Raw genomic sequence first — 27,425 nt, 5'->3', positions numbered from 1 at the left:
AGGTCTGGTAGGTGACAGGGTGAGTGTGTGGGGACAGGTCTGGTAGGTGACAGGGTGAGTGTGTGTAGACAGGTCTGGTAGGTGACAGGGTGAGTGTGTGGAGACAGGTCTGGTAGGTGACAGGGTGAGTGTGTGGAGACAGGTCTGGTAGGTGACAGGGTGAGTGTGTGGGGACAGGTCTGGTAGGTGACAGGATGAGTGTACAGGGACAGGTCTGGTAGGTGACAGGGTGAGTGTGCGGGGACAGGTCTGGTAGGTGACAGGATGAGTGTGTGGAGACAGGTCTGGTAGGTGACAGGGTAAGTGTGCGGGGACAGGTCTGGTAGGTGACAGGGTGAGTGTACGGGGACAGGTCTGGTAGGTGACAGGGTGAGTGTACGGGGACAGGTCTGGTAGGTGATAGCATAAGTGTTTGTGGGGCATATCTTGTGGGTGACAGGGTGAGAGAGTCTGTAGGCAGATCTACCCTCCCCCCCTTCAATGTTATTCTCTTACAGCACTCCCCCACTTCAATGCACTCTTCACCACATCACACAACACTCCCCCCCACCTTCCTTCAGTATTCACCACATCTGATCACAGCACCCCAACCATTCCTTCAATATTCACCTCACATCGCTCCCCCCTTCAATTTTTAACACATCACAGTGCTCCTCAATTACACACCTCACAGCGTTCCTCCCCGCGCGTACACACTTGCTGATTCCGGGAGCGGGGACCAAACTGCATTCAGCAGCATGGCCCCCACTGACAATATTGCCAGTCGGACCTGCATGCAGGTCTGACAAGCGATGTCGCTGATGATGCAAGGGAGTGTGCATCATCAGCGACATAGCAGGTACACACTCGCCAATGTGTACAATATGTCAACCGACCTCCTGGATTGGACGACATATTGTCTAGTGTGTACTGTGTACCCGGCATAACACTTCTGCAGTAATGCCCCTGGCAGTCTGCCCTGACATGACACTGCTGAAGAAGAGGAGAGCTAATGGAGGCGGCTAGGCTTTCAGACGGCCATTCCGGCCATGATTGGGAGTCTCCCAGACACTCTGTAGGCTTTTATGAAAAGATGGTACAAATAAGCGATGGCCTGATGTTCCCAGCTCGTCGTCTCCATATACAAAATAATCATGGAAAAGCAAATGAATCCTGCACCGTCTCCATAATGGGTGGAAAACACAGTTACTCCTCGGGTCTAAAGGCCCCCATACATCAGCAATTAATTGCATCAATCGTGCAATCGATTGTGTATAAATATCTTTCCCTTTTTCAATCGATTGTGGCAATTCTGTAATCTGCAATCGATTGAAAAAGGGAAAGATTTTTATACATAATCGATTGCAAATTGCACGATTGCTGCAATGAATTGCTGATGTATGGGGGCCTTAAGGTGTGGTGCTACAGAGGTGTCAAGTATAACCCATATAGCTGATCTTAGTAATAACTTGGATTTGCTCACGGTCTAATGATACACACAGCCTGCAAGCAATAGACTAATAACCGTTGTAATTCCTACACCGTTCACCTGATTTGGATGTAATTACCCTCAAATTAAATCTGAAAGTCTGCAGTTAAAGCACATCTTGTTTGTTTCATTTCAAAGCCATTGTGGTGGTGAATAGAGGCCAAAATATGAAAATTCTGTCAATGTCCCAATATTTATGGACCTGACTGTACATCCTGGGGATGCTCAATATGTACAGGTAACCCCCATCCCCTCCCCCCCCCCCAAACAGGTGTTTTCAGGGGATTTCCCACAATTTTTTTTTAATAGATACGTCCTAAATCTGCTCAGTTGCATGTGATGGGCACAGGGAAAACCAGGCAAATGATAACGAGCATGTATTCTAATGGGAGATTATAATCTGCATCTAATCTGTATGTTTGCATGTTCTGTTTTCATTTTTTGTTCATGTGCTGACACATGCGTGTGCTACCCGTGTGCTGCCCATGTGCAACCCGTGTGCAGGGAGAAATGTAACCTCAACTATTATTTTATAAATCTGTTTATTATTACAAAAGAATTACAAAATCTAAAAAACAAATACACAAGGAGGCAAATACATGCACAACAATCAGCGACATATAAATCTACAGCGTAAGTGGCCAAAGAGATTGATCTAGCCGAAAACATCATGTTCTGGATACTGATTGTTCCATGAGGCTCACCTTATAAATCAGATTATCAGGGTAAAAAAGTGGGTTGGGTATTTGAATCATTCGCTACAATCAAATGAATCTAGATAAGTCTGCATTTTATTTCTAAAAAAAAAAAAAGCTTGTCCCGTAAGATTCAAAATACTTGGGAAGACTGAGACAGGTACAGATGGGCAGCACAGATGGTGTAATGGTAGCATTACTGGCTCACAGCACTGAGGTCGTTGGTTCGATACCCACTACGGCCCTAACTGTGTGGAGTTTGTATATTCTCCCTGTGCTTGAGGGGTTTCCCCCGGGTGCTCCGGTTTCCTCCCACACTTCAAAAATATACTGGTAGGTTAATTGGCTCCCAACAAAATTACCCCTAGTGTGTGTGTATGTGTGTGCGCATGTGGTAGGGAATATAGATTGTAAGCTCCACTGGGGCAGGGATGGATGTGAATGGCCGAATATTCTCTGTAAAGCACTGCAGAATATGTGTGTGCACTATATAAATAACTGGTAATAATAAGGTACATTACTGTAAGTAAGAGGAAACATTTTTGTATCCTGTATCTAATCTATCCTTTTACAATATCTATATTTCATTGCTCTATCTCCCCCAAGTGTTGAAAGCAGGTATGACACATCTCTCTCAAACCCAGTGAGATATTTTAATGCGGCTCTAAACTCAAACACAGATAAATATAAAAAGTACAAACCAGCCCATCACTGATTCATGTCGCTCATATATCTCTCACTTCCAATTGGTGGACATATGGAGACAACAACACCCTGTGTACAGTCATTTCTCTTGGCATTCTCCGAACCACAAGTCTTATCTCAGGATAGGTCTGGATCAATCTCATCAGCTCTAGCACCTGGCAAGTAGAGTGGAAGAATTACAGATAGACATTGTAACAATCTCCAGACTTGTTGGACGCAGCAAAGTAATGCCGTATACGAGGATCGGAACACTATATTGTACAGATATTTATCGTACTGATCAGGCGTGCGCGATGGTCATTCATTGCATCATCCCATCTGCTGTTCTGCACAAATGGGATGCTGCAATGAACGACCCGGGGAGGTTACACGCAGCATGTAACCATACATTGCGCCGTCATACGCCGGATTGTGCAGTGTGTACAGCGCGTGTGTGTGTACCCAGCTTAAGATCCGAAATGCAGCTGGAAACTGAAGTACATCTATAAATCTGAAATTATTGCAGATTAGTCTGTAAAAAAGTTCAAAAGTCCTCTTTTTATGTTGATCCTCTTCTACTCGTTCCTCAAAGAGATAGAAAGGAATATACCATTCAATAGATGTAGGTGGGTATAATGGAATTGTAATATTCCTACTTACATCTAAGATTCGGTAGTCCTTCTCCCTCAATTTCCTCTCAGACTTGGTGTAAGCCCTCGAATGTACAATCCTGATCATGCGTACCCGCTGCCAGAGCCGTAACTAAGGTAGTGCGACCAGTGCCATGGCACAGGGCACTGCAGGGCAGGGGGCACTGTTTGGGCCTGTCAATTTTCGTATTTATTATCATTCTCACTTGTAGCTTCCTCTTCTGTTGTCCCCAGCATCTCCTGGCCTCCCCTATCTCTTCCCTGGCCCTTCCCCATGAAGCCATTCCACTTTTTCTGGTGCACTATCTTATGTCCCTATTTAAAAATAGGGGTGTGTGGACACCAATGCTCTCTTTGGCACAGGGCACCAAAAAGTCTAGTTACGGCTCTGCCCGCTGTCACAGGCAGGAGGTCACATCACACACCCGTCGTTGGCCTACTATGCCCACGTGGATGGTAGGGAATGACGTTGGACACTGGCTGATGACGTCAGGGTCCTCTCCGTGAAGGGGAAGTAAGACACTGCAGCTAGTGTGTCATGTGACCTCCTCCCTGTGACAGTGGGTACGCATGATCAGGATTGTACATTCAAGGGTTTACACCAAATCTTAGATGTAAGTAGGAATATTACAATTCCATTATACCCACCTACATCTATTGAATGGTATATTACTTTCTTTCTCTATTTGTGGAACGAGTGGAAGAGGATCAACATAAAAAAGAGGACTTTTGAACTTTATTACAGACTAATCTGCAATAATTTCAGATTTACAGATGTATGTATAATCACTGATACCCTAAAGAAAGTTGCGCCTGGTAAATTTTGGTAATGCATGTTTATATATATATGTGGTGGGGATCACATTTTTACTAAGCAGCATTTTCACCTGTGTGTAGCGCAGAATGTTATAATTGTTTTCCACTGAAGTACACCTGACTAGTCTCCCGGGTGTCTGGGAGACTCCCAAATTTTGGGCAGTTCTTCAATAATCCCAGGAGAGTAGACATCATCCCAGATCGCTGGGGAAGTGGGCAGTCCGGGGGTTTCATGATGAGATTTGCGGTGAATTGTGTCATCGTGGCCTCTTAGCGGTGCACAATGCCAGAAATGTACATCAGGGAATGGGGCCACAATTACGTAATTCACTGTGAGTATATTACTTCAGTATTCTATAGCTCTGCCATTGGGTGTCATCTCATCCAGGTATTGCCTATTTCACACCGGTGTATCCTACTGTATGTATTGTGCCAAAGATGGCTGCCTCGTCTGGTAACTTCATGGGTAGAATGAATAATCTTTGGAATTTATAACCCAAAATAGCTGCCTCACCTCTGAATTGTGCGACTGCTGCTTGATATACCCTGGTAATTGCAGGAATCAGTGCCAGCTGTGGAAGGGAGAGGTACTGATCATCACACAGGACAAATCCAGGAGGTTAGATCTTGTTTTACATAGAGACCATTATTTTGATCACTCTTAAAATGAATAAGCCTATGGTATTGGTAACACTTACTGTTATCGGAGAAAACTGGCAAAAAGTTTACATTACTTACAGGTTCAACTGATTTACTGAGTGTGGGCTGTAGCGAGCATATCTGAGTTGAACTAGGGATAGCCATCGACCATCGATGATTGCCAAACATTGATGGTTAACCACCAATGGTCGATAGCTTTGCCATCGATGGCGGAGAGCCAATGATTCCCAGCCATCGATTACTCAGAGCTCCACAGTGCTTTATTTTTATTTTTTATCTCTGGGGCACAAAGCATAACTCTGCCCCCGCCGTGACTCTTGAAGCCCCGCCCCCAAAATCTGATTAGCCCACTACCCAGGAACTACTAGAACAGGACTGACCATTGGTGGGTGAAATCATTGATAGTTTCCTGTCGATGGTTACATGCCATCAATGTTAGCCACTAATGGTACTCTACTGAACATTGATGGCTAACCCAACAGTGGCCATCCCTGAGTTGAACTTATATTGCAGATCTCTCTTCTCGAGCAGAACCCAAAAACAAACCAGGCCATATCAATCCTGAAGTTGCGCTGGCAATAGCAGCGGTCTACAGAGTGCTTGTTTCCAACAGTGAAGTTTAGCTCCCAACATTTGGCAGGAGGGGAGATGGATGCTCTGTGCGCATCATAAAAAGGCATGGCCTTGTAAGATGGGGGGTGGCTTTGCAGTATAAGGGCGTGGCCACATAGCACTTCCCGCTACTCTCGGGGGACGTGGCCTAATCACGGGAGGTGTATCCACACCCCTCTTAGAAGAAAAAGAACTAAGCACTGAGGTTAGGGGCACTGTGAGACTCTCATCCAGGGGTAAATCCAAGCAAATCGGTGTGATCACTCCCCCCCCCCCCGACAGGCAGTGGAGAGGATACTGCAGCTGCTACTCAACAGCAGTAGTCTCCCTGGTTCCACTGCAGCCCAGCATACAGCAGCATGTGCTGGGCTCCTGACAGGTAAGGAGCAAGCTAGCAAGCCCGGTTCAGGTAACTAATACCCCGCTCCCCTTTTTCAGCACCCCTGCCTGGTCTATAAAGTAGCTGGAACAGGGGAATCTGGTGAGACCAGTTGCAGGCAGGAGTGTTAAATATACTAGTGATGAGGGCAGAAGAACTTTGGGTTTCTAAAGAAAACAAAAGAGGTGCCGGTACTCGGCACCATCATAAAAAAGCACTGCCCCAGGTCTCTGCATTTATTTTCAAATAGGAGGGGTGTCTTCAAGGATGTCAATGCACCAATCCACTGGGCACAGTCACCCAATGACTGGACAAGCATAACACTGACGATATCCATAAACCATGTCCTCCTTGGTCACCAGGTCTACACCCAATTAAGTCATTATGGGACACACGGGAATGAGACTCCTGCACAATGGCAGGTATTGGTAGACTGATTGCCACTGGGCACACAAGTTGTACTGGCAGACGTGGAGGCCTAACGCCTGATTAAGTGCGTTCTACTGGTGTTTTCATTCGTGTGTCCACTACCTGTACGTGCACTCACCCCAGGTAAAAATCACTCTTGTAGCTTAGCCCTATCAGCAGACGGGTAGGGGTGATGGTACGGGTAAAAATTTCCTGCGCCCGGGCTTCCTTAGGGGCTTGTGGACGCTGTACAGGGGGATGAATGCCCCCCCCCCACAGTTTTTGGTGGCACACACAGTGGTTTTCATTGATTTTTTCGGAGTGGGCACAGCCATGCACCCAGTATTTGGAGACCTCTCCCCCCATCACTGGGCCCATCATTGCTCTCTATGGCCATGCCTATAAGCAGAAAGACTACTGTTGCTAAATAATCCTTCTCTTATAGTGAGACAATGAGGAAATAAATGACTAACCCGGTCAGTGCACAAGTTGCCTTATCTAAGCTCTGTTTTTTTATTACTATTTTACTAGATCAGATAATTATTATTATCATTTATTTATATGAAACCACAAGCGTTCCTCAGCGCCTTACAAATGCAGTAACTGGCTGGTTGCTTGCAGTATTACAGCACATTATAATGTTAGCAAAATATTGTCTGTTAATTTGCATTTGGCCTCAGCATGGTGATATGTGCACATTTTGAAGCTATGAAATCATTCCCTCACCCCAACCCTCTGTAATACTAGCAAAAATCACACTCAGACTCAGCTGTTCCATCCACAGTGAGAGAGAGCATGCCACACCTTGCCACGCGCAATATGGCTGCCTTCCCCAGGATACACGTCATGATGACGCAATACAACTGCGCCCGTGTGTTGGGTGTAGAAAGATGGCGGCCAACTTGAACGTGGGGACGGTGATTGAGGCGCTGAAAGTATTGATTACTCCAAAAGGTGAGCAGAGGCTGGGAGAAAGCTGAGGCCGCCTGCAGTCCCCGAGCTGGGGTGGAACTACATCTCCCAGCATGCTACTTGTGTCAGAGCATGCTGGGTCCTGTAGTTCCATAGTAGCCCATAGTCCAGCCCTACTGCTGTTTATCCTGTACACAGATGCATTATTATAATTCAGTGCAAAAAGATGCTGTATGTCTGACCTGGCCTCTGTGTTGTGTGACAGACACCCCCCTGTATAATCACGTGCCATCTATACTAATATACTGTCATATCTTTGCTTTAGGATTTTTCTGGATCTATAAAGTTTGTGTAAAATAAATATTACTGGTCATATAACAGCAAATGAGAGGAAATGGAAACCAGTTTTAGTTAAAAAAGTAAACATTAGAAGAACAAAACGTGGTGGATTGTACAGAGGGGGTGCCCTCCATATTGAAGACGTCACCTGAGCCTAGATAGAGCTGAGATTGTATCATTTATGTAAATCCATTATAGTGTCCTTCACGGAATACCTGCTTTAGACATGAAGGGTGCAATTCACTTAACCGCAAGGTGCCGGCTTTCCTACCATTTCCCCAGCACCCCGCAGCCACCAGCATCCCAATTTTTCCTTCTATCCCATAGAGGTGTGCAGGAAAATGTGCTGTGTTGTTGTACTTTAATTCTCGAGGGTGAGCGCAGATGAACTTGGTGACCGCTTATCTCTGGGAATAAAATATGGGGCTTAGGGTCTTAAAAGTGAACTGTTGGCATATTTTCTATATCTGGTCACTTCATATTCCACATCTGCACACCTTGCCTGTACTGTGCTTGCACGATAGCGCAGCTGTTCCACCTCTCCAAGCACAAGGTTGGTAGGTTTGGACATCAAAGATCGATAATTCAAATATGTCAGTGTTTGGGGTTTATACTTGGTGCAGTTTCGGTTTGATAGAGGCAATAAGATTTATCGTCTGGATGAATACATTTGCCCCTATGCAGACTTCAGTATTACTTCTCTGCTATTCCCTTTAACATGGCCCATTTAGTATGTACACACACTGTATAGGCTGCCAATACACCTTACATTTGCAGCTCTTGTCATTCAGCACAAAGGTAATATTGTATTACTAGGGTACATACTTGTGCCAGGCATGTGGTGTCTGTGTTCCCATGCAGCAGTGATAAGGTAAATGACTCCTGTTGCTAATAACCACTCTTTGCTGCGCTTTTAAATGATAACCCTTCACCAGAAGTGGTTCAAGTGCCTCCCAGGCTGCTCAGACAGAGGACCTCATTCAGAGCTGCTCGCAGGCGGCCCGATGGTATGCGTACGTGCATGCTTCGTTCTGTGCATGCGCGAACTACTCTGTGTGATCGCAACCCACTCGCTCGCCCAGCAAAGACAGCCCAGTGAAATGAGTGACAGGAGAGGCTGTTTGTGGGTGGTAACAGGGGCAGGACACTAATAACGGGGGAGTGGTGGTGCGAACGCAGGCGTGCCTGGGTGTTTCAACGCCGTTTTTAAGGCGTGCATAATTAACAGGCAGCATCACAGTGCACGTCAGATGCCTGTTTTTTACACTGATTTCCTCGCAGTGCTTGCGGTAGGGTAAGGCAACCACAAGCGCTGCGATCGCATCCGACGGTGCTCGATATACCAATGTTTTAATACTTCCTGGAGATGACGTGCACTAGTGGGCGTCTCTACATATGCTAGTGGGTGTCTGCATACACAGAGCGATCGCTCGCACCGCCAAGGTGGGTGTGCTTATGCCTTGGCGAGCGAGCGCTTCCCATGGTGTCACTTTGACAAAGTTGCATACGCTGGATGCGAGCGGCGCTGAATCAGGTCCAGAGTCCCTCACATTACTACTACACCCTAGCTGCGCTCTGTGATGGAAGAAGCTGGTCTCCCGCTCGAATGTGCAGGTTATCAATATTCCAAGCGATTGATTATCTTTCAGAGGGATACGTTCAGCAGCAGTCGGGATGCCGACGCTTACATTACCGGCACTGTCAGATACCCAACCCCTTTTCAGATGATGATCGCTATGTATCAATACCAGGTATATACCAAAGATCAATCCGGACCCTACTGATGTCCGACCCTAAATGGGGGGCTACAAGTGCAAGATATGCACGACTGTATATTGCGCCGTTGTGTATATGCGCAGAGTGATAATTGGGCACTAGGACACATCTGTGTGTTGTACACATATGCTGGAGTGCTGGTCTACAACAAGCCAGACGTTTGACGTGAGTTTCACTAGAAAAGAAAAATAATTGTTATTCTTTCTTAGTAACGCATTTAGACTTAGTAGTTAGTAGAATGCGTTACTAAGAAAGAATAAACATTATTTTTCTTTTCTTGTGAAACTAAGGGCCTCATTCAGACCCGCTCGCAAGCGGGTCGATGGTGGGGGCACTGTGCGTGTGCAAGCCCCGGAGCGAGAGAGATATTCTCCCACTACGGGGCTCGCTACAAAAGGGGCGGCTGTCGATGTTGATCGATGGCTCGCCCCGTTTTGTAGACATGGTGGGGGGGTGGCCAGACAAACGGAGGCGTTCCTGAAGGAACGCCTGCCGTTTGTAGGCGGCCCTACTGACATCACCAGGGATGTCTGTTAGAGCAGGAAGCTGCCTGGGACTTTTGGTAGACGAGACCCGACCCCAAGGGTCTCGTCGCAAGCCCCGATGGTCTCAACCATCACCAAGTCACTCGCTAAAGCTGTGGGTGGTAACCTACCGCTTAGCGAGCGGCCAGGAGGCCGCCTTTCAAAAGAAAAGCGGCCGCCCTCATTCAGAGCGAGTGCTCGCATTTTGCGAGTGGATCTGAATGAGGTCCTAAGTCCATTTAAACTATTGTTAGGTATTTCTCATTTTCAAACCAAAATAGAATGATTTTTTTTTAGTTACTATGGGGACAATTTAGTCACTAGCGATGGTCAGAAGTTGCCAGCGTTCGGACCGTTTCCTTGTCAACTCACGGCCACAAACTTCACAGATTTTCCTTCTCAGCCCATCAGAGATGTGTCTCTGTAATGTTTGCTCACATCGCTGAGAAATTAATTGTGGTGTTAATGTTAGTATACTAGCTTCTATGTAATACATGAAGTGCCAGTGTATTCTGATCTATATGTGTAATGTATGTATTACAGATGCTGGGTCAGTCGCTCATGGTACCGATGAACAAGCTGCCTTACTCAGTACATTGCAGCTCAATGTGTCCTGCCTGCAGGAGGAGCTTCAAACGGCTCCTAAATGGGAGGAACTACAGATCCTAAGGGCCAGGGTCTCCCGGGTGGCCACATGGCTGGGAGGATGCTCGGAAACACCTGCAGATCCATCATGGAAGTTCACGTCAGAAGCTCTGCTCTTACTCCTGTCTCTCAAGGAGTGTATGACTCAGTTGGCTGCCTCTTTCCAGCCCCCGAAACCCAACCTGAGGACTCCTGAGGCTGCCCCAGCACTTAGCCCAGACACACTTAGCATCGCTCAGCAGAAGACCGTCCAGTCTGTTCTGCAGTTTGTGGTGTCTCTGGGAATCTGCCCATATCTACTACCCGGGATTGGCCTCCCCTTGAAACATCGTTCCACATTTGGAGCCCTCGTGTGCTCAATGGCGTCATGTGACCTGCCCCAAGTTCGTACCCGCAGGCTGTACATCTCTTGCATTGCTCTATTGGAGGTGTCTGGCCATTCCTCACTGGGGACTATACTCTTTACTCAGCATCTTGGGGACCTCATGGCTGGGCTGTGCCAGCTGGGATGCTGCCCGACCAAAGCAAACTGCGATCCGGGCACAGAGGGGAGACTGAAGGTAGAATACATTGCTGGAGCCACCATGGGCGGTGACGGTGTATATGATTACTTTATGTTGTCCGTGTCCTGTTCCCTTGGATCGCATACAACACTGGCCTGGAATGAACAACTCGGCCAAGTTTTTATACTGTTTTAAAATACATTAAATGTTTATATTCTATATCTGTATCGCTCCAACAGCTTTTCTTTTTTTCAAAGAATCTGACGGAGAGCGAGAGGAGCCAATGTAAGGAGGCTCTGAGGGGTCTCCTGGATCAGTTATACCAGCCGCTGGTCATCAGAGAGCTGCTGGTCTTGCAGGGGAGACCCAGACAGGTACATTCTCTATATGACTGTAGTCCGGTCTTATCTAATATAGGGGGTAATGTATCAAGCCATCTACAGAGGAGAAGCTGCTTATTGCAACAAATTAGCATCCACCTATTGTTTTATAGACTCTGACTGATCAAGGCTAGCTTGAAGCTGATTGGTTGCCATGGGGAACTTCTCCACTGTTGAAGGTTTGATAGATTCCCACCAGTGTTCTTTCTGTTTAGAGCTGTGTCCAGTTAACCGTTTGCTACTTTAATAGTTTTTTTTTTAGTAACTTTTTCTTTAGTGTGTTTGTTTCTTTTAATTGCTATTTTTTAGAATAGACATTTGTGATGTCTTTTTTTTCATAATAATATCTTATTTGTGGAGTTGCAGTCAGTGGATGATATTTTTTTATTTTGTATTGAGAAAGTATAGTATTCATTCTGACAATTATTTCACTAATGCAATACAGATTCATGTAGTCACACACAAGCCGTCCTAGTTCTGTTTCTGCAAATGCATCCTCAAGGACCTTATTCAATGAGTGTGCTAGAAGCACCAGAGCAGAGAGCAACACCCTAGGCAGGAAAGAATAACCGCACGGGTTGTGACATGCAGGGTGCTAGAAGGAACACTACACTCGCTCAATACATGGGTACATCCCAGTAATGATAGATGTGCACACAGATAAGGTACATCTGGGGGACTAGCCAGGGTTGTACAGAAATTTGCAGCCATTTAATGTGAAAGGTTCCACATTTAACGTTTCCTGGTTGTCTTCATATCCATTTAGGTGCATGTTTCAGGTTTACTTTCTTTATCTTCATTGTCAGGGTTTGTTAATCGTCTTTGGTAAAGAAAGAACACATTAGCTCTATATGACTTGACTGCAGACACTGATCCCTACCCTATTTCCAGGGTCCCCGTCCTTCTGGTGTTGCAGCCATAGTGCAGCGTGCCCCGGCTCCTGCCTGGCTGCGCCGTCTCTGTGGGCAGCTGCTGTCTGAGCGACTTATGAGGCCGCATGGGGTCCAGTCTGTGGTGCGCGGGATCCTAGAAGGAGCTCGAGGTTGGTTTAATATTAGAAATGCTTTATTGCGCTTAAGGGATTACCCGATGCCAGGAACTAGCACAGTGTCTGCAATTACTAATTGCCCAATGCCAGGAACTAGCACAGTGTCTGCAATTACTAATTGCCCGAAGCCAGGAACTAGCACAGTGTCTGCAATCACCAGTTGCCCGATGCCAGGAACTAGCACAGTGTCAGCAATTACTAATTGCCCAATGCCAGGAACTAGCACAGTGTCTGCAATTACTAATTGCCCAATGCCAGGAACTAGCCCAGTGTCAGCAATTGCCCAATGCCAGGAACTAGCACAGTGTCTGCAATTACTAATTGTCCAAAGCCAGGAACTAGCACAGTGTCTGCAATCACCAATTGCCCGAAGCCAGGAACTAGCACAGTGTCTGCAATCACCAGTTGCCCGATGCCAGGAACTAGCACAGTGTCTCTAATCATCAATTGCCCGATGCCAGGAACTAGCACAGTGTCTGCAATCACCAATTGCCCGATGCCAGGAGCTAGCACAGTATAGTCAAGCAGCAATTGCCAGGAACAAACACAGTGCCTGTAATCACCAATAACTCAGCAATTGCCCAGAGCCAGAAACCAGCACTCTGCCTGTGATCATCAGCTATCCAGAACTAATGCTGTAATCACAAATTACACAGAGCCAGGAACTAGCACTGTGCCTGTATCGAATAAACGTGTTTCCCCACTTGAAACTACAAATGTTATTCCACTACCTCATATACTAAGTGCCCCCCCACATCTCTTTTATTGGGAGCTCATTTGGATTTCCTTACCCCATGTTTCATGTCATTGGGCCTGATTCAGAGATGGAAAATATGCAAAAGTTGCAGGAGGCGCCTTGTGTAAAAAGACGCCTCCTGACGGCTTATCTGATCCGCTGCTGCGTCCGACGACGCAGCATCAGATCATCATCGCCACTATCAGGCAGGCATTCGCTATCTGAGTAACCTTAAGCTTACCCAGATGGCAAAAACCACCGGACAGCTGTGACCGAATCGGTCCAGCGTCCGTCTCGGAATCTGTCCTGTTGTATGTAATTGGTTTGCACCCCTCACTGTATAGCTCTGCGTAATATGCTGATAGATTGAATTTGAAGTGTAAGGAAGTCAGGCTCTATAATAGCCTTTGCTGCTGCACGTTACTGTCTTGTGTTCTGCATACAATCCGCTTCCTTAGAGCCAAAAAATGTTTGGCAACACCAGGTAAGGAGCGGACTCTCTTATATTACAGTGGGTGCAGCTGGGGGACGTGAAGCGGAAGCTGCTGCCAGCAATTGGAAGAAGTGTGATGCCGTAGCCAAGATCCTGGCATCCTGTCCGCAGCAGTCACTGACCGTGGAAGAATATTACCAGAAGGTCTGCCCACAGGTAACAGACCACGGAACTGTCACTATTGGTCACTGCCAAAAATTCCCGTATTTGTCTTTTATTCTTAGTTATTGGTCAGTAGAGAACATGGGCCTGGTTCTGAGCGGGACGCATCGGCGGCTGCTGTTTTCATTCGCCCGCGGCTTCCTACTTACTCTAATGTGAGAGTCCGCCAGTGTGTTTGGCAAATCCTGAATGACTGCACGCAGAAGCCTATCCCGCCCACTGTTTTTACATCCACAGCCGGAGTCGCCGTCACTAGTATCGTGACAATGCACCCACGTTCAAATTATCCGTTAAAAACAGGCTCTGTCTGCACGCTACACTCGCGTATTGAGGCCGGCTTACCCGCCTACGACACACTTATGACACGGGGCATGGTCACTGTTCAGATAGGCCCATTTGTAGTGTGGTTTCTCTACTGGCAGATCAATCCGTCCGCACTGCCGATCTCCTTCAGTGAACATCTGCCTGATCCGGCTTAGCCGGCGATTTTCTTTCTTTGGCGCATTCGCAGTATGCTGAAATTGGTGACATCTGTCCACAAATGCTCTTGCGTCTGACTCAGAACCAGGCCCCATAAGTGCTCACTGTCACCCTGATTTTGGGGAGTACCACTGTGCACAAGCATTGCTCAGACCTTTGAGGAACCCGTTTTACATTGTACTGCATGCAGCTGTTACTGGCGCCCCCTATTGCTTTCATTCCTCAGAACAAGGCAGCAGAGGAACTGTGCTAGATCAACCTGTAGCCAATCGCAGCATACTAAATTTATCAGCAGTGCAAAGTATTTCAGATTGACTAACTCCCGTGACCTCCCAACTGATAGCTGTAGTATCCAATTTCTGCATTAAAACATTAAGGGCGGAATTCAATTGTTGCTCATGTCGGGCGCGATCAGCTGACAGCACTCCATTTCAGCTCGCCGCCCCAGGGGGGGGGCGAGCCGAAATAGGCGAAAAATGACCTGTTTGGGCGTCCAAACTGCACTTTTCGCGATCGCGCCCAGCACTTTGGTCGGGGGAAGCCGATTTACGTGGCTAAACCCGACCGAAAAAGCAGTAACAATTGAATAGCGCCCTGTGATCTCCCGTCACTTTAGACGGGAGATACGGACTGCGAAAACAATTGAATATCGCCCTTATAATGCAGTTTAGTGATGAGGTTCCTTTCAGACTAGTGTTGGAAACACCGGGGTGGTAAATGCAAATTTATTTTCTTCTGTTGTTCCCAGATCCTGGACTTACTACACATCCAGGACACGCTGACAGCACGTCAGTTTCAAAGAGTCGCTACTGAAATTTTCCTGAAGATGGCACGGGATCACCCTCAGCTGGCAGAGGAACATCTCATTCTACCCATGCTGCAGCCCTTACTGTGCTGCACCATGGCACAAGCAGGGGAGCGGCTGAACTGCTTCAGAGAGACGGAAATGTATGAGCCACTTACCTGTAGGCTGTAGTGAGGAGGTAGTTCTTCCCCTAAACTGCTTTCATCTCATGCACCAAATTGCTGATGCTGAATCTGCGACATACGTCTACTTGCAGTTAAATTCCTTTTTGTTTTTCAAAAATATATTTATTGTGGCTCAAAACAGTACAGTAGAAAACGTCAGGAAATCACGACATTAAAGAATAAAACAATGAGCAGTTTGGTGGGATTAGCGAATATATACCTAACTATCATTTACAGTTATGTTTATTCAGAGATCATGGCTAGAGAGGCCAATCCCGGGTTGTTATTTCAATCCCAGGATTCGGGATTGAAAAACGCTCAATCCCGGGATTGAAAAACGCTCAATCCCAGGATTACTGGGATTGAGTTGGACAATGGGGCCGGCAGTGTGGCTGAAGGGGCGGTCAGAAGTGGGGCTGCGCAGTGTGACGTCACACTGCGCAAAGCTCCCGGGTGAGTGCTGCAAGTGCTCAGCGCTGCCCGGCATATCAAAAAACGAAATAGCGCATGCGATCATTAGTCCCGAAATCCCGGGATTGGAAGCTCCAATCCCGGGATTCGTATCCCACCAATTTTGGACCAAAATCCCGGGATCCAATCGATCCCGATCCCAAGATTGGTCTTCATAATCAGCGCCTTTGACAAACCGCATCTAAGTAAATTTACCCCTTTTAGTGTGTGAGGGGCTGGATGCTCAGTGTATAAGGCCATGGACTAGTCATGTGTGTTGATGCATTACTCTCCATGCACTATAATACGTCTGATTCTCCGATGTGCATTATTTATTCAGAAATTGTATTCATCTTTTAAGAAATTTTGATCACGTATTTAATTTTAGAATCAATTGAGTCAATTCACCCAACACTAGTTACAGTGTAGCCCAGGTCATGGGACCAGCGAGTACCTGGCGCATCCTATAGACCAGGGGTGGCCAGAATTTTGTACTCTGGGATCTACATTTAAAGCTAAAAATCTTTTGTAATCTACCGAGTATCTACATTTGCTCACAAGCGTGAAAAAGGGGAGTGGTGTGCAAAAATGTGGGCGTGGCCTTGAAGCAAGGGGCATGGGGACTGTCCTGCTAAAATCACACATTGGCCCCCCAGAGGGGAAATAAAAAACCATATACACACATTGGCCCTCACATAAAAAAATATATACATTAAATTGCCCCAGCCCCCTACAGAATACTGACCTGTTTGAGAAAGAGGAACTCCAATTTCTTTTTGGACGCTGCTGAATGCTGTTGGACAGGGACGGGCCAACGCGATCGGCTGGTTGAGTGTCTGCGGTCAGCCACCCCTGCTATATACACTCCGGGTAATTACATTCTAGCAGCTGCCTATGCCCAGATTGCATACAAATGATATCATTAATAAATGGGCCCCTGTATGTGATAGAGCCCGGCTTCTACTCACCCCAGACGACCTGCGCTAAGCTCTCTCCATGTCTGGGGGTTGTAGTGCACCAGAAACAATCATTTCTACTTCAGGGTCCATAGGGGGTCCACAGGGTTGACCTTGGGGTATAGCTTGGATCTGGATCCACAGGCACCATACAGTTAAAGGAAGAAATGGAGTGTATGCGCTTGACTAATTAGCTGCTTAAAATTAAAATAGTAATAGTGCAAAAAGTGTTTAAGCGCTTGTGGTGATCTGAGCGGACAAACAAAACAAACATACAAATAACACATATATGTTTATGCTCTTTTGTTACTAATGAGAGTGGCAGCTTGCTGGTATCTTATCAGCGTTGCTGTGGGTGGGAGTCCGTATGCCCGTTCCTCTCCTAACTGTCCCTTACTATACCTCAGAGTGTCCGGTGATAGCGGCGGTCTTCTCCCTTGCACGGGGTGCCTTCTCACTCCGGAACACGACTCTGCTTGCAGCGCTGTAAGTGCGGCCGCGGCAGCCGGGTATCTGCAGGCTCTAGCGGTGAGGACTGTTCCACGTGACTCCAAACTCTCCTGCTCCAACGCGTTTCGGACCTCGCTGGGTCCTTTGTCAAGGATAGGGATTGGGCTGCTCATTGCCTCTATTTATACTGTTCTTTATTAAGTGCTAAGTTAAAACAGGAAGTCTGTACCTTGTGACTTCCTTCTTTTTTTGGTGGCAACCATGTGTTGACAAAAATTTTTTTTTTTTTTTTTTTAAATAAAATCCACTTTAAAATCCATATATTAGTCATTTGTATTTCTTGCCGATTCGCCGCTCATTCTATAAATACTATGTGTGTGTAAAATTATTAAAAGGATATTGTCATGTATGAAGATATATACTAGGAATTCTATGTCATTTTTAAAATTTATAAAAAAGCTTTTAGTTCAATGTCTATATTCAACCCATATGGGTCCAAAGTTCTCAACATATAGATCCATTTTGTTTCAGTTTTTTTCAATAAAGTGATTATGTCCTCACCCCTCCAATTGGGGGTCACTTTTTGAATGCCCATAAATTTCAAGCCTTCTGGGTTTCTTCCACCATGCACCATACAGTTAAAGCTTTAGCTCCCAGGATGCACTTGGGTCCTTCTCTATACCCCGCCCCCGAGCCACAGGCACCTCAGTTTCAGTTTGGTGCCTGCCGAAGTCGGTTGCACTGTGCAGTGGGGCTGCAGGAGCAGCTCTTAGCGCCGCTCGCAGGGATAAACGCAGTCAGTTGCCGCCGGTCTCTGGGGACAGACCGGCGGCGCTAGTAGCGGCGGGCTCCCCCTCATGCAGGCATACCCCGCGCTCCGCTGGACCACCAGAGTATAAGTTCCGGAGGGGAACCGGCATCCCTGGGGTTAAATACTAGCCAGGGGAGGCAGCCTTCCCTGGTTTAGCGGCTCCTCCCCTCAGCTCAGCGCGCCTTTTCTCATGTGTACTGGCGTCGCTGAGCTGCTCCTCTGCTGGCCACTCCTCCTCAGAGCTCTCCGGCGGCCATCTTTAGAAGGCTATAACGCAGACTCCCAGGCAGGTGCATGGTCAGGTCCCCCTGTGTACCTCTCCCCTACCAAAAGGACAGTGTACACAGCGCTATAACTCCCCCCAGACACTGAATCTGGGTGGTTGATGGTAGCGATTGGTGCAGTAAGTACAATCTTCCTGCATTGTATGTGACTTTGCTAGTGCTGCTGTCTGTACTTATTTTCTAATTACTGTCAGCTTATATCTATCCCTTTGCTTCTCCTACAGCCTGAAGGTGTGTGGAGGAGGGGCGTTTTTCTATTAACCTCACTCTTATAAATCATGTATTTGTGAGGTCAGTCACATACTGTTGTGTGCTACACAGTACCATATTTTTGGGCCTGTTTGTGTTGCATGCTGGTGAGTGCGGGGGTGTTAACACTGTATGTCCTCTGCTGATAAGTATTTATTGCATCATGTCTGATGAGGAGACTGAGCACTCCGGGGCTCTTGTGTTGCTTTCCTGCAGACGCTGTTCTGCTGGTGTTAATGGGGGGGATTTATCTCAGGATGGTCTGTGCGTGCAGGCCCCTCTATACCCCCTATGCAGCAGGACCCCCCTTGGGCGATGTTTTCACAAGTGCTGACATCTATTGCAGACAAGTTGTCGATCCCTACAGTGACCCCTTCTGGGGCATTGTCCCATTCCCCGGATATTCCGCAGGTATTGCGATCTCCCTCCGGGGCCCAGACTGTGAGACAGTATTCGGGGCTGCCTGTGTATGTCCAGCCTCCCCCTGTATCACAACAGTCTGTGGTGCCTTTTCAGAGCTTCCCTCAGTCGGCTCCTCCGCCTTGGGTGGATGTTCGCTCCAACTCGGTACAGAGTTTGGCGGCCTCATCCTTGGCTTTTCAGTCATTTTTGCAGGGTGATGTGCCACAGAAGGCGACTAAGCGGCCTGTTGTGAGTTTACTCACTGCGCAGGTATCAGAAGCGGATCCCTCTTCAGATGATGGAGAGGTCCATGAGGATTCTGATTTGGTTGCTGTGGGACAGGAGGTTGAGCCTAGGTCCTCCATTAATGTTCCAGCATTAGTTAGGGCGGTGCAGGCTATTCTCAATATAGAAGAAGAGGCACCGGTCCCTAAGTCGAAGTTTCCTGACTTCAAGAAAGCAAAGGTTACTTCTAATGTGTTCCCTCTGTCCGATCAGTTGGTGGATCATATGGCGGCGGCCTGGCAATTACCCAGCAAGAGATTCCAACCGCAGAAAAGGTTGGCTTCTCATTATCCCTTTCCTGAGGATCATTGCAGGAAATGGGAGACTCTACCGGCGGTGGATTCACATGTCACTCGCTTGGTTAAAACCGCTACGCTACCATTGCCGTCTATTTCCTCTTTAAAGGATCCAACGGACAGGAAAGTGGAGATTTGTTTGAAGTCCATTTACTCGCTCTCCGGAGCGGTGGCGCGCCCATCCATGGCCATTTCCTGGGTGGCTAAAGCCATTGAGAACTGGGCCAATGCCTTGGAGGATTCTCTTACGGACGATGTTCAGAGGGCATTAGTGGCACAAATGAGGGATGCCGCTTCCTATATTGGGGAGGCGTCATTGGACGCAGGCATGTTAACCTCTAGAGTTTCGGCTGCGGATGTGTCTGCTCGGAGATCCTTGTGGCTGTGGTCCTGGAGGGCTGATACGGACTCTAAAACGGGTCTGGAGGCTCTCCCCTTTAATAGAGAATTGCTATTTGGTCCGGATTTGGACAAAATAGTGGATACCTTGGCTAAGTCCAAGTCGGCTTTTCTCCCTTCGGCTTCTGCGCCGGCTAGGGTGAGGAGCACTGCTTTTCGGTCCTTTCGGGTTCAGGGTAAGGCCAAGGGTCAGTCCTTCCCGAGACATTCAGCGACCAAAGCCTCATCCAAACCGGATGAGAAACAGAAGCAGGCATGGAATGCTCGGCGCCTCTCTTCCAAACAGGAGGATAAACCTGCTGCCTGACGGGACGGGCCTCTCCAGTACCACCATGGATGCTTGGGTTCGAGAAGTAGTCTCTCAGGGGTACGCCCTGTCGTTTCGGTGTAGGCCGCCTCACCAATTTTTTTTGCACGAGTCCTTCGCTGGACGAGTCCAAAGCTTCCCATCACTGTTTCTGGTGCAGAAACCCAATGGGTCTCATCGCCCTATTCTGAATTTAAGGTCTCTGAACAAGTACCTCAGAGTTCCCAAGTTCAGGATTGAAACATTGCGTCCATCATCCTGGCGATGGAACCAGGGGACTTCATGGTCTCCCTCGATATCCAGGACGCCTATCTCCATGTGCCCGTAGCACCGGCACATCAGCGGTACCTGAGGTTTGCTATCCTAAACCATCACTACCAATTTCAGGCGTTGCCTTTCGGTCTTTCCACGGCTCCGAGGGTTTTCAACAAGGTGATGGCAGTCATGGCTGCCCACCTTCGGGGTCAGGGTATATGGCTGCTGCTGTACCTGGACGATCTGCAGCTGCTGGCGAGCTCCCCGGAGGTGCTTCTTCATCATCTCCACCTGACAATTGCTTGTCTTCAAGCACACAGGTGGTTAATAAATTGGAAGAAGTCGTCTCTGATCCCATCTCAACGGATGGTCCATCTGGGAGCACTTCTGGACTCCAGTCAACAAAGGATTTTCTTGACTCTGGAAAAGGTATCCTCCCTACAACTGAGGATACACAGTTGCCTGAGCAGTGGCAGGGTGTCAATACATTCGGCAATGAGAGTCCTGGGGTCCATGGTGTCGGCATTCGACATGGTGGAGTTCGCCCAGTTCCATTCCAGTCCCCTGCAGGGGCAGATTCTTGTGGAATGGAACGGGTTGTCCCGCCGGATCCGATCCCAGATGCTGGTATTGTCCCCGGAAGTGCGCCGGTCCTTGGCGTGGTGGCTGCAGTCAGCTCATCTCAGCCAGGGTCGCCCCTTTTGGATTCCGGACTGGGTTCTGCTCACGACAGAGGCCAGTCTCCAGGGTTGAGGGGCAGTGACCTGCTCGTTGTCTCTTCAGGGCCGTTGGTCGGCGGAGGAGGCCGTCCTTCCCATAAACATTCTAGAGCTACTGGCAGTGTACCGTGCTCTTCTGGCGTCAGGCACCGTTCTTCTCGGAAGAACAGTTCAGGTGCAATCAGACAACGCCACCACGGTGGCATACATAAATCACCAGGGAGGAACTCGCAGTCGAGCTGCGATGTCGGAAGTGTCCCAAATCCTGACTTGGGTGGATTGCCACCTTCCAGCAATATCGGCAGTCTTCATCCCGGGAGTCCTCAATTGGGGGGCAGACTTCCTCAGCCGTCACGACGTGCATCCCGGGGAATGGTCGCTTCACCCAGAGGTGTTTCAACTTCTCGTGGACAAGTGGGGACTGCCGGAATTGGACCTGATGGTCTCTCGTCACAATTACAAGTTGCCCATATACGGCTCAAGGACAAGGGACGCAGGCGCAAGCCTAGTGGATGCGTTGTCAGTGAAATGGTCATTTCACCTAGCGTATCTGTTTCCTCCAATCTCCCTGCTCCCTCGGGTACTCAGAAAGATCAAACGGGACGGAGGCACGTTTCTGCTGGTGGCTCCAGCGTGGCCCAGACGTCCTTGGTACTCCAATCTCAGGGGCCTGTCTGTAGACGCTCCGTACCTTCTGCCTCAATGTCGGGATCTGCTGTCTCAGGGTCCCTGCCTTTACCTGGATCTGGGTCGAATGTCTTTGCCGGCGTGGCTCTTGAGACAGCCGTCTTAAGGTCCCGGGGCTTTTGAAGCTCTGTCAACAGTACCATGCTTAGGGCACATAAACCTGCCTCTGCACGGATTTACCACAGAGTGTGGCACACTTACTTTCAGTGGTGCGAGTCTAGAAGCTATGACCCTCAGGTGTTCAGAGTTTCTAGGATTTTGCCATTTCTGCAGTCAGGTCTTGACCTGGGCTTACGGCTTGCTTCCCTAAAAGTTCATGTATCGGCCCTGTCAGTGTGGTTCCAACGAAGGATTGCCACACTGCCTGACGTTCACACCTTGTTCCAAGGTGTGCTGAGGATCCAGCCTCCCTTTGTGCCTCCATTGGCTCCGTGGGACTTGACAGTGGTTCTTCGGATCCTGAGTTTTTGCCTAAAGTGGTTTCTAAGTTCCACATAAATCAGGAACTTGTGGTGCCAGCTTTTCAGGCTCCGGGTCTTACGACTGGCGAGGCTTCGCTGGACGTGGTCCGGGCTCTCAGAATTTATGTTGAACGGACGGCCTCTGTTAGGAAGTCCGATTCGTTGTTCATCCTCTTTGGTTTCCTTAAGAGGGGTTGGCCTGCCAACAAACAAACTTTAGCCCGTTGGCTTTGTTCTGTTATTAGGGAGGCTTATATACAGGAACGTTTGCCTGTTCCAGCCTCGGTTAAGGCTCATTCCACTCGGTCTGTAGGCCCTTCTTGGGCTGCTAGACGTGGTGCCTCCGCTGTTCAGCTGTGCAAGGCAGCCACTTGGTCTTCAATTCAGACATTTTTGAGGTTTTAATGCGTTTGACACCTTTGCCTCTCAGGATGCATCCTTCGGGCGCAGGATTCTCCTTTCTGCTCAGGAGCGTCCCCGCCCTTAGTTGAACTGCTTTGGAACATCCCCAAGGTCAACCCTGTGGACCCCCTATGGACCCTGAAGTAGAAAACAAGAGAAATGGTAAGAACTTAACTTTGTTATCTCTGTTTCTACGAAGTCCATAGGGTCCACAGGGCGCCTGCCCTGATGCACCTGGCTTCACATGGGCTGTGGTACTGGTCACCGGTGTTTCCGTCTCCCATTTCTGTGAGTATGGTTTCTTGTGTGTTCCAGTCTTCCTTCTCTCTGTTTAGTCTCCTCCTTCGGCCTGGACTACTTACCAACTGAGGTACCTGTGGCTCGGGGGCGGGGTATAGAGGAGGACCCAAGTGCATCCTGGGAGCTAAAGCTTTAACTGTATGGTGCCCGTGGATCCAGATCCAAGCTATACCCCAAGGTCAACCCTGTGGACCCTATGGACTTCGTAGAAACAGAGATAACAAAGGTAAGTTCTTACCATATCTCTTGTTATTATGCTCTAAAAGACCATGTGAAGTATATTTACAGCACCTACTTTAATCCCACCAGCGCCTGATTGGTTGATCTTGCATGAGCCAGTGCTTTCTATGCAGACAATAGAGATAAATGGTCGGAGTGGCCGCAGCATACGCGCAATTCTTACATAACTTGTGTTCAACTCTACATGAGCCCCATTAATGTATATTGGGCACAATATGGTGACACTTGATTGTTTATACAGTACAGGTACAATAACACATATGGTACAGGTGCTTGTTTATACAGTACAGGTACAATAACACAATAATAATGGAATCAAAGAGAGGGGGAGGGAAATAACCGACCCACCCAACCTTCCATTCATTCCTAAGTTCCAGGCCCAGAAAATAAAGTTCTCCTCTCAGAGATATTACTGCACCTTCCCTGGAGTTGATGTCACCCTGCTTTGGAACCTGGGTAAAAGCCCCCAGACCTCTCACAGCTGCCCTATCCCAGCAGATTATGACACAACATAAATAATAGATTCAAACAGAATTTTATTTATAATTGTCTCTAAATACAGATAATTGCTGCAGCTGTGCGACACAGGAAGCAGTCACTTTGGTGGCAGGAACTAGGCTTCAGCCGTGGGATACAGGTGGTCTTCAGTTAGGGTGTGGAAGCACCTACAGCAGATGTGTTTATGAGAGTCAGCTGTGGGATACGGGAGGACTTGATTGGACTTCTACTCCCTCAACCACAGAGCAGCCCTAATTCAGGTGTGTTGGGAGGTGCTGGGATACAGGAAACCTTCCCCCTAAGGGCGCCTCTGATCTTCAGTTTAGGAGCCGGAGCATCAGATGTCTTTCTTGGCTTCAGCGCCTGGAGACGGGAGGGTTTCGGATTTAAGGCAGGAGCTGGTTCAGATCTTGTGCTCCGGTTCATCTGTGGCAATAACGGCAATTTACTAACGAGCAGTGGAGACGCTGGTAGTTTGCCCAGGGTTGCCCAGCTACAGCCATTATCGGCAGAGTCTCTAGATGGCTGTGCTTTGATGCCGTGTCTTTGTGCAGGGCACTGTTCCTGCCGGCCCATGTTAGACGGCTGTTTGGAGGCCGAGTTGTGTAACAGCCTGGCGCAGATTCTATTTTCTGCCTTCTTTTTATAGCCGTAGAAGTCCTCACCTAGGCTATATGGCTTTCTAGGTGAGACATGTTTCCCCTCTACATGTGTGTCCTTCATGGTGGCATATGGACTTGTACAGCTGTCCGGCCTGGATGAAAATGGACTTGTTGATGCAGAGCTACATGCTGGGCTCCACGATGGAGGAAGATGGGAGAGTTTCACATCTGAAGCATGATACACTGGTCCAAATGTTTTTCTTGGATTCATCTGTGGCAATAACGGTAATTTAGTAATGAGCAGTGGACATGCTGGTGGTTTGCCCAGTGTTGCCCTACTACAGCCATCACCAGCAGAGTCTCTAGATGGCTGTGCTTTGATGCCGTGTCTTTGTGCAGAGCACTGTTCCTGCCGGCTCACGTTAGACGACTGTTTGGAGGCTGAGTTAGGTAGCAGCTTGGCGTAGATTCTATTTGCTGCCTTCTCCGTATAGTCATAGAGGTCCTCACCTAGGCTATATGGCTTTCTAGGTTTCTCCTCTCCATGTGTGCCCTTCATGGTGGCATATGGACTTGTTCTGCAGCTGTCCTGGCTGGATGAAAATAATGTGGAGCTACAAGCTGGGCTCCTTGATGGTATAGAACCACGACTATACGTGGCCAATTCTCTCATATCTCTGGTAAATTATAAATAATTCACTGACGAAAAACCCCTGCTGCTCTGTAGGCTTACAGGCAGACAGTGGTACAGAATTGCCAGCCAGCAGGGTTCTAAACAGTCACCTGACAATGCCCTTTATGACATAACACTGCTTACAGGTTCTGATGTCACCACTTATGCCTTAAAGGGCCAGTGACACACTAAATTGTGTTTGTTTATAATGCTATTTTATATATATAGGGTAATATAGGTTTAGGAACAGTTCAGCTACCATTCAAGTGCAGTAGATTGGCATTGCCCAGGTTAGACCTGTACAATCTAGCTGGTGTTGTCTCTACCCCATGAAAGCCCTTCTACCATCACTGAGGCCACACTGAGAGGCTTCCACCAGAAAGCAATCACAATAAACATAATGGATAAATTCTCTTATACAATGTGTCAGTGGAGGCTGAGTGACCCTGAGTCACTGCGGATAAGGAGGATGATTCATGCACCTTGTCCCTGGTCAGATATCATTCATATAGTAACACACCTGTGGAGATCTCAGTGGCTGCCTGTATTCCTGCACCTATATAGCTAACAGCATTAATGACAAGCACAGAACATAATTTGGTATTGTGGCGGCCAGTGTGTTTGGAGAAGTGTTCGCAATGGTTGCCTGTATATATCGAAACTTGGAGAGATTCAGGGGGAGATGTATCGAGCCTTGGAGAGAGATAAAGTGAAGAAATATTAAATACCAACCAATCAGCACAGTGTTTGAAAAATGACAGGATCTGATTGGTTAGTACTTTATATCTGCCAAGTTAGACACTGATTGGTAGGTTCTTAAGCTCTCTCCACTTTTTTTCTCCACGGATTAGTACATCTCCCCCTCCCTCCCAATGTCACTAATGACGAGTATAGAACATAATTGTTATTTGCAGTGATCGGTGTGTAGCAGTGAGAATGGAAAACGAGTAACAAATAACAGGGAGGAGTTGAACCAGCCAGACTGAATACACAGGCATGTAGCACCAGTATACAGGAGTCCGGGGTACTTGTATCTGGTCGCAGAGAGCGCATCCTTCCTCAGACGCCGCACGGTTGGGGGCCGGGGCAGCGTCTGGGTGAGAGCTGCAGGTGCTCAGCGCTGCCCGACATAAAAAATAACTAAATGGCGCATGCGATCGTTAGTCTCGAAATCCTGGGATTGGAAGCTCCAATTCCGGGATTCAAATCTCGACTATTTTAGGCCAAAATCCCGCCGGTTCTGATCCCGGGATTGGCCTCCCTAATCATGGCCCATTAGCCTAATGATGAACGTAAAGTATTTAACATTGGCAATTTAGGACTGGAGGGTGCCCGTGTGCAGATGTTATAGTAAGATATAGTCAGGAGAAAGGAGCGGGCGAGAGCGGACACGGTGGCTGAAATGGGTGCAGTGTGGACCCCCTGGACCCATGGGCCCAGGTGCACCTCACACGCCCTGCCCTCATTATAGATCCGCAACTGTTATTCAGAGATTGTGCAACCAATTGATGCGGACCAACGTTCCAGTAGGAGTGAAAACATTTTTATTTTCTTCAAATTTTTTGCTAATAACGAATTTGAAAATATTAGTAAATAAAGTTCCTTCTGTAATCATGATGGACAAAAATCGAATGTCGTCCATTTTTTGTTATATAAAATCTATTATGTAAATCAGAGGTAACTTAACCACATAATGCTGTCATTCGGCATTAAATAGCATTTTGTGACGTCTTGCTCCTTTTTGTTTTGCACAAGTTTTCCCATTTATACGGGAAATGAATTAATTTGTGTTACAAGATTGCCGGGTCTGGAAGGAGCTGCGTAATACTGGGGGCCTTTCTTGCCCAATACGGCCTGGGTGCACTGCGGGTGCCTTGTATTGTGCTCGTATGCAGAGTCCGGCCTGGGTGCACTCCGGGTGCCTTGTATTGTGCTCACATGCAGAATACGGGTTGGGTGCACTCCGGGTGCCTTGTATTGTGCTCACATGCAGAATACGGCCTGGGTGCACTCCGGGTGCCTTGTATTGTGCTCACATGCAGAATACGGCCTGGGTGCACTCCGGGTGCCTTGTATTGTGCTCACATGCAGAATACGGCCTGGGTGCACTCTAGGTGCCTTGTATTGTGCTCGCATGCAGAATATGGCCTGGGTGCACTCCGGGTGCCTTGTATTGTGCTCGCATGCAGAATACGGGTTGGGTGCACTCCGGGTGCCTTGTATTGTGCTCACATGCAGAATACGGGTTGGGTGCACTCCGGGTGCCTTGTATTGTGCTCGCATGCAGAATATGGCCTGGGTGCACTCCGGGTGCCTTGTATTGTGCTCGCATGCAGAATACGGGTTGGGTGCACTCCGGG

The 27,425-nt window shown here is 47.9% G+C and overlaps 1 protein-coding gene across 1 annotated transcript in view; it reads left to right on the top strand.

Annotated features, from left to right (window-relative positions):
• Positions 1–27,425, top strand: part of LOC148453322 (transport and Golgi organization protein 6 homolog) — a 103,088-nt gene that overhangs the window by 19,746 nt on the left and 55,917 nt on the right. Inside the window, exons 2-6 of the mRNA XM_088462285.1 lie at positions 10,467–11,128; positions 11,329–11,445; positions 12,343–12,493; positions 13,748–13,884; positions 15,119–15,318. Coding sequence (XP_088318411.1) covers positions 10,467–11,128; positions 11,329–11,445; positions 12,343–12,493; positions 13,748–13,884; positions 15,119–15,318 — 1,267 coding nt within the window. The remainder of the gene's footprint in view (positions 1–10,466; positions 11,129–11,328; positions 11,446–12,342; positions 12,494–13,747; positions 13,885–15,118; positions 15,319–27,425) is intronic.

Source organism: Taudactylus pleione, unplaced genomic scaffold, assembly GCF_031769625.1.
Source record: "Taudactylus pleione unplaced genomic scaffold, aTauple2 ptg001183l, whole genome shotgun sequence".
NCBI lineage: Eukaryota > Metazoa > Chordata > Amphibia > Anura > Myobatrachidae > Taudactylus > Taudactylus pleione.
This window is presented reverse-complemented; position numbering and strand designations above follow the sequence as displayed.